The sequence below is a fragment of the Scomber japonicus genome, chromosome 7 (genome assembly GCF_027409825.1).
Source record: "Scomber japonicus isolate fScoJap1 chromosome 7, fScoJap1.pri, whole genome shotgun sequence".
Classification (NCBI taxonomy): Eukaryota; Metazoa; Chordata; class Actinopteri; order Scombriformes; family Scombridae; genus Scomber; species Scomber japonicus.
Window position 1 is genome coordinate 12,392,354 of NC_070584.1, and position 8,417 is coordinate 12,400,770.

The 8,417-nt window shown below is 36.1% G+C and overlaps 1 protein-coding gene across 1 annotated transcript; it reads left to right on the plus strand.

Annotated features, from left to right (window-relative positions):
- The first annotated feature begins 4,834 nt into the window (after positions 1-4,834).
- On the plus strand, positions 4,835-6,567 carry LOC128361892 (granzyme E-like). Its single transcript, XM_053322472.1, has 5 exons — positions 4,835-4,895; positions 5,053-5,212; positions 5,446-5,578; positions 5,798-6,025; positions 6,146-6,567. Exons 1-5 carry the CDS (start codon positions 4,838-4,840, stop codon positions 6,308-6,310), a joined length of 744 nt encoding a protein of 247 aa, XP_053178447.1. The 5' UTR covers positions 4,835-4,837; the 3' UTR covers positions 6,311-6,567.
- Positions 6,568-8,417: the final 1,850 nt, after the last annotated feature.

Here is an 8,417-nt window from a genome sequence, read left to right on the forward strand (position 1 = left end):
TGTTAGCTTAATTAGCTAGCTAGATACAACAGTGATTTCAGCCAACTAAATTGATGGTTGTTGGTTTAAAATGACAAACCTACTTATCTATCTATAATCACCTAGCCATGGTTTCAGATGATACTTGTAAATTTCTAGAGGTAGTCTGGTACCTCTGTTGCTGTAAACTGCATACATGCCATGCCAGAGCATAACAACAATAAATACTTTGGGGCAGGGTTATGTGAATTGTCTGATTCGCAGGGTAATGCTAATTTGTGCTTTATATCACAAGGTAAATTATATGTTTGTCTTCACTTCTGAGATTTCTTCCATATTTTCCCCTGTTAAAGTACTTTTTGCGGGTGAGGTTTGAGTAGTTGGAGGTTGTAATATTCAGCTATTAACACAAACCCCATAATTCATCACAATGATCACATATATCCCAATTTATCCAGCTCAATATTGGGATACTGGATTAGATAAATAAATCTGACAAGACTTGGCTTCTTAAACTCTATGTTCTCATGTAAAAGCCCCAGACTAGACTGAAACAGGCCAACACGGAGGTCTTGTTGTTGGTCACGTTACGTAATTAAAAGTGGGTTTATACCATTCCCTCATTTTGACAGGTCCACTTCAAAGGCTTGATGAATAGTGGAATATAATACATTGAAGGTTTTTAGCTACTGGTATCACTTTTCCTGCAAAAAATGAGGCCTAAATGTTTGTTGGAAAACCGTCATTCTTCAACTAAATGAAAGGGGGGAAAAAGAGGAAAATTCCCATCGTCTTATTATGCTGGTTTAAATCTGATACATCTAAATATGAATTCCATGTCTAAAGCGGATAGACACCATATGTTTTTTGGATTGAAATGGTTTCAGCAGAAAAGAAAAACACACATAGAGCTGATATAATTTATGTCGTTCAAGGCTCAGTCAAATTATTTGTCTCTTTTCTCTCTCTTTTTCCTTGCCTTGTTATTTGAGTAGAGGGTTGATTTTAGGCATTTTCTTTGGTAATTACAAACATTCATTAACTGTCTGAGTATTCATATTTCCATTGCTTAGGTCAGTATTGTGAGATGTTGTGGGTGCTTGGGCAACCATATTAGACAGCTGTGAATGAACATAACAGTTTACAGGAAATGAAGGCTGTGCTGCTGATGCAGTTTATTTACAGATAACACTGATTAGAAGCCTCTATGTAGGAGAATAAAATAAAACAGAGCATGGCCTAGAAGTGGATTCTGATGACTGAACTTTTTCCTTTTCATCTCACACACCACATGCACACACACTTTAAAAAAAACATTTCACAAGACACGTTGTAAGCTGTAAGATATGAACCATTTTCAGAGTTTTCTCTACTATGGAGCTGCATGAAGTCTACATAAAGCTCACATGCACTATAGATCACAATATTGCACAATGACATTAAGAGAAAATGAGAAGCAATGCTACACACAAATCACACTTTGGAGCTCTGGGCAGTACCAGTGCTACATCATTTTTTAGTTTATTGGATGTTTTTATTATGTACTGTCTGTCAAAGTTCATTTGAACAGCACATACCTCATTTTAAGTGAGTATAAACAGTCAGAAGCCTGACTTGGAATAAAAATGTTTTATTGAAATCACAGGTGCAACTGAGAATGCTTTCTTGTATCTCTCTTCTTGCAAAAATTCTCCAGCCATCAACAGCTAGCTCTGTCTATTTGTGCAGCATTACTTTTCCAGCTGTGAAAATACTGCTTAAAAAGGTTTAAAATGAATGAATGACCTTTTATTCATACAGGCTTAAAACAAGTGACTGAAGGTGTAATTATAAACCTTTACTTGTTGAACAGCTTCTCTCAGCTACTAGAGCACTGCCCTGATTAGACATTAGTCGATCCAAACACAGTAAGTAAATATAACTGTGGTTTATTTGATGTCTAATCAAGCAGAATTTCCACTTATACAGCAAAAAACAAAATGCAATCTCTTCATCTTGAGAAAGAAAATGTTTAATGCTGATTGCATCATGTTTTTTATGACCTCAATGATATGTGTCTTTCAGCGTAATTGACAATATCAAGGTCACAATACAGATAACAGGTCGTTGTGGTTTGTGTCACTACACTACAGGATGCTGTGGAAAATTTGACAAGCGTGCAAAATGAAGATTTCATAAACTGATGTACAATTACGATGTTGAACCTGATAACTTTTCATTTTAGTACTAGCCAAATTATGTATGTGAGTATTGAAAAAAAACTTGTGTCTTTCTGCTGATGTAGTGCAGGACAGTTGTATGTATGCACTGAAAATACCAAACTAAACCTCGGTAGAGTCCCCTAAATTTGTTACTACTATCTTTCATACCTACACCACGTTTGACTGACACACATTTATGACATCTATATGCTGTTTAGAGGTGGTGGGTTGGGTGGAAGGCTAAGTAGATATGTGGCAAAAGGTGGACTTGCAGGAAAGTGCTGTTAATCACACTGTTGTCATAAAACATCATTATTTTCTAACAGTGATGTGTTACAGTGTCCCAACTGAAGTAGGTAAGCATGAAGGATACTTCCAGTTGAAGGGTTAGACATGGGATTGACAGTGGTACTGAATGTAAAAAAAAAAAAAAAAAGGGTAATTCAGGTCCATCTACACAAATCTATAGATCACATTTTAATGACATGTTGTTGACTCATTTATAAAGAACCCGATAAATGGACAAGATGAGGTCAAGCATCATGTTCTGTTCTGGCTTCAACTGGAGAGTGATGGCGTCAATAAACAGATTAAATCTGGTTTTGTAGAAGTATATCATAACCATCTTGTGAGGTCAACTGTCTGGTTTCCACTAACTAAGCTTAGTGTGTGTGTGTGTGTGTGTGTGTGTGTGTTCGTACGTGTGTGTGGGGGGCTCATTTGGGAATGCTGTCTTACTTCTGTCTGGGAACTGTCTTATTTCTCCTAAAAATGGTGACGTGTTCCCATCTAAGAGGCAGTCTTGGAATCCAGATTTCTCCTGTCCTTTCTTGTGGACAGGAAGTGCTTCTGTTTGGCAGCTTGTACCTCCAGAACACTGGACCCCTCCATAGTTAGTAAGCCATAATCCTGCAGTGAGATAGTACATGCATATATTAATGATGCATGCTTATAGATGGAAGAAAGAATGATATGAGCATGAAATTACTCTGACTATTTGTACAGAACAAAAAATAATTTGTAAGAACAACACAGACATGAGTCAGCTAATATGAAGATAATTGTTGAAAACATCACATCATAGCACCTCGGGGGCCGTAGATCTCTTTTACCATATGTGATTTTGGTTAAACTCACAATTTGATATTGTGACTACTCAAGGAATGTCTGTTTTTATGTCTGTTGGTTTTTATTGTTGTCATCCTCCTTTCTTCTTAATAAACACACAATGTACACAGTGATTGATGTTTTTTATGACTGTTATTGCATTCCCCCTTTTTTTGTTAAAGTGTCCAATGGCTAAACCAGCTTGTTCTCTCAGCCCCATGGTGCCCATAAAAGTGACGGCCTAACGATAAAGGCCCTGCTTTACCGAGCAAGTTGCTCTCAGCATCCCGTCCTGTAATTCCCATTATAATCCTGGACTCCAGGAGCTCACATCACAAAAACCTGTTTTCTCGCGTCCATCTCATCCTCCCCCACCTCATATTTTTTCCAACTTCTTCAACACACGCAACTCTATTGTACATCATTCAAAACTATTACAATAACATTTTTGTCTTAAGATATAAGGCGGACATACTTGAGTCTAGACTGAGGTGTGAAGAGATATAACGTACAATATAACGGACATATTCTGTGGTCAGTTATGACTGCATATTTTCAGGCTTGTGAAACTATTTTCAGTGTTGCATGGCTCTTCAAATCTGTTTGATACAAAACCTCATTCACATGTTTGATCCACAGTCATTGTTCAGAGCTACCATCCAAATTCCCTCACACTGGTTGCTGAAACCCAACCATAACCTATGATACAGCAGTGCCTTGAAAGTGTATTTTCCTTTATTTGTGTCAAACTGAAACAAATAGGCCTGCTTAGCACACAAGATATGAATAGACAATATGAATTGCATTTGATTTATGTCACAAATACATATTCCTAATAAAGAAGTTATTACAATTTACTTAAGAGGAAATATTCTTTCACTTTAATCTGGTTAAAAAACTGCTTTCTACTAACTGATCTTTTCCCTTCAACAAACCTTGATGACTTCTTCATTCATCTGGTACCTCAGGGGTTGCTTAAAATTAAAGCACAGAACAACATTTTCAGACAAATTCAGTTTTCATGCACATTGTTATGACGTGATAATATCATGGCTGTGTGGCAGACATACAGGCTCCTCAGCAACAACAACTTTGAAGAAGAAATGCCACGAGAGGTCTTTGAGGTGATGCTTGTTACCACAGTGGAATCGACCTGTTGCTCTGTTGTCACGGCATACGACATACTAAAGAAGTGGCTTTTTATTAGATTTTTTGTAAATTTATGGTAATGAAAATCCGGGCCGGATATTTCAGATAAAAAAGTATTAAATGAAATGCTTAAGAAAAACCTAACTAATACCTAAATATCTAAATATATTATCAAATGCACTCAAATGCAAGTGCTCAGACATGAGAATGTAACTTTGGTCATGCTCTGTAGTTGATAGAGGCGTCCTCCTTACAAATGTGGTTAAAAACCACATTGCTTGCAAGTGCGCATTACATAAACACTTCCTTTTTTCTCAAATACAACAGGGCATTTAAAGACTGGAATTATTGGTGATCTGTACCATTGCTCTTCAGTAGCTCAGGTAGTCTGTGATCTCACCATGAACTTCCAGTGTGAACTTGTTATACTGATACTTGTGCTGACTCTTGATGATCAAGGTAAGTTAAGCATAGTTTCTATGGCATTATATTATTATTATTATTATTATTATTATTGTTGTTGTTGTTGTTGTTGTTGTTGTTGTTGTTGTTGTTGTTGTTGTTGTTGTTATAGCATATATATAATACTACATTGATTTATTTTCATGCCATCTAGTTCATACAGGAAAAATCATTGGAGGTCATGTGGCTGTTCCGCATAGCAGACCCTACATGGTGCTTTTGGAGATGACTATGCAGGATGGAAGAACAAAACACTGTGATGGCTTTCTGCTAAATGAGGATTTTGTGATGACTGCAGCCCACTGCGAAGCCAAGTAAGTTTAACACACAATATTCCTCAGCCCAAATACCAAGACTTTCTTGTTTATCCTCACATGTATTAAGATTGCTGCAATGCATAATATCTATGTAGCAAATATGCTTTAATCATGGCTTTGTGAATACAGCGTACATTTCTTTTTTATACTTGCATTTTGTGAATACAATGCCTGCACACAAAAAAAGTTTATTCTTGGAACATGTTTTACATTTGATTTGGTCTTTTCAGGTCGTACAAAGCATTTTTAGGACTTCACAATTACTTTAAACAGAACGACATACAGTTTGTCTTTGTGGAACAAGCATTTCCAAGTAAGGACTACAATAAAACTGGATATAAGAGTGACATAATGTTACTCAAGGTAAAAAATACATTATTGCATTTAAAATTCTTGCAATTAATACCACTTTTTTTTTTGTGATTGTTATTTGTATGTGCCCTATTAAATAATGAAAGCACACAATCAGATAAATGATCAGATAATGTATTTGCAAAAGACAAATGTGAGTATTGGAGGAATCTGAATTGATAATGCATCTTCATATTTTTGTGTGTTTTGTGTTTCCCCTTGTTCCTTAAGATGAGCTCCAAGCCACGTCTCAGCGAAACTGTGAAGCCTATTGCTCTTGCAGGTCATGGTGACGTCTCCCTGCCAAAATCATGTATAATCTCTGGCTGGGGCGCAACAGACAGGGAAGACTTCACTATGTCTCATTTACTCATGGAAGCCAATGTAACACTAATTGACAGTGATCAGTGTTTGAAAGAACACTCATACTGCTCTAAGGGAGACACTGGACCTGGTGTGGTATGTACATTTATCTAAGACAAACAAATAAACTTTGGTCAACCATTATGTATATGATAACCACTTAATTCACTGGTGTTGAGGAATCACTGCATTCTGTGTATGTGTATGTACTTCTAGGGAGACTCTGGTGGACCACTGGTCTGTGAAGATGGAAAAGCATATGGGGTGGTGTCCTCCATCTTCAAACCGCATAATGGTGGCCCACTAATCCACCATTATGCCAAGATTCCTGACTACAGACACTGGATCGATTCAGCGATGAAATATAATGCAAATCTCTAATACATGTTACACTCAACTGACCAAATCCTATTTGAATTCGATGTAGGCTACTTCATTTGAAATTGTATAACACTGAAGAATTTCAAAACTGAGAATTAAGTTACTATTATCACTGGCTCCATAGCAATGACGCTTTTAAATATGCTTTGCATAGATTTAATCCAAATATACTTTCCTTTGAGCTTTCCAACTTATACCAATCAAATTCTTGCTCAGGAAGTTAAATCAAAACATTGAAAAAAGACAAATATGATTTGGTCAATTTACGTGACATGTTTTAGCTTTTTCATGGCACAGCTTTTTTTCTGCTACAGATGCTACAAAAATGTTTTGCCAATAAAATGTAGGTAAACTCCAGGTATTGCTACAGTTAAAACCAGAAATTTAAGCATGGACTCAGTGCTGTTTCAGAGATGTCATGTCTATTGATATTTTAAACATAGTATGTCTTTGTTTCTTAAATCAACATTGCATGTAGGAAATACAGTAACACTCAGCATCTTCCTTTAGCTTAGATTACATGAGAACAGACTGATTTTACTTTCCTTTGTATTTGCTTTCAATGATACTGTTCTCAAAGTATCCCTGTACGCTTTGCTTTTTGAGCATGAATTAAATCAACAAAAAATACAACACTGCCTCCCTGTGAACAAAATGTATTGATGCAGCAAGTCGATGGTTACTATTTACTTTTTGAAGTCTGCGCTGAGACTATTCTTATCATAAAATTTTAACCCAATCAAATATCAACCTGCTGTTTAAAAGAACCTGTAGCTGCATTTTTTACCAACATCTGATTTTGAGATTGGTTAGGCATTAAATAAGAACACACAAGTTAATTCTACTTGACTAGGCAGCTCACTTATGTTAAAACTAATTGGTTATCCAACCAAAATATCACATCTGGTAAAATGTCAAAGGTGTACCTCAAGGAGTGACAGAAGAGATGCTGACAAGCAACTGAAATGTTGCAAATTTTGATAGCTTTTTGACTTTACAGGACTTACAGTTGTTGGGGGAAAAAACATTAATACATACTTGTACCTGCTTACAACTACATTATAGTGTCATCGCAATAGTAATATGAGAACATAATGATTTATTATTCCACTTACTGAGCCATAGCATTGCAGGTTTTGCCCCTTACTGTGTTGGAAATGATAGTTAGTCAACCAGATGCAAGTCCATATCTCAGTAAACCTGCTTCACATCCCAAATGCATTGCAGCTTAAATACACCTTGAAAATCATTACTGTTTCCAAATGTTAGATCATATGAAAAGCCAAAGTTTCTTTAAACCGACATTGCATTATAAGGCTTGAGTTTCATTTATGTGGCTTAGTACAGCTCTTTAACTTGATCAAAACTTTCCAATTTCCTTCCTTCGACATCAGAATAGATTCACAATTTTTCATGTCTGCCTTAAAACAACAGTCAGGTGCACAAATGAACATTGAAATATATTTCTCTTGCTGTTATCATTCCTCCTGTTCAAACTGGGCAATAAAAGATATCTTCAAAAACTGCTTACAATAAAAATGATGAGGGACAAAATCCACAGACTTCCATCCATGCGAATATGCATGTATAAGTTTATCTGAAGCTAATATGAATCAATCAAGTGCATATGTTTCAAATGTCTATGGCTCCATATTCCAATCTAGTATGTGGTGGTGATATGTATATTTGGCATCTTGGCTTAGTATATTTGAAAATATATGAATGTGATTTAGTTATTTGTAAGACATGTTTTGGCTTTTTATGTTATAGTTCTGTTCAGTCTGGCTCATTGTTCCTTAGTTGCCATTGTCCATCAGTCCACTAGATGTCCTCAGACTCTTCTTCCTGTTTTGTGAGGACTGGACTAAGTGGGAGTAGTGTTACTTGTGAACTTCAGTTATTTCCATCTATATTGTGTTAAGCTAGGGTGTGCAGAAACATTTCCTATGTTGTTCTGTTAGTAAAACTACTGAGATCTCATTTTGGGATATATGAATTTATGGGTTAGGTTTTCTGTTTTTTGTTAGGTCATCTTCTGATGGGTCATTTATAGGGTGTGATGATACACTCAGTTCTCAAGACGAGATGATACACGGTATTGGGTTCA

Coding starts and splice junctions, on each gene's coding strand:
- LOC128361892 (XM_053322472.1), top strand. CDS start 4,838: ATGAACTTCCAGTGTGAACTTGTTATACTGATACTTGTGCTGACTCTT. Junction 4,896..5,052: donor GCTGACTCTTGATGATCAAG/GTAAGTTAAGCA, acceptor CATGCCATCTAG/TTCATACAGGAAAAATCATT. Junction 6,026..6,145: donor GAGACACTGGACCTGGTGTG/GTATGTACATTT, acceptor ATGTACTTCTAG/GGAGACTCTGGTGGACCACT.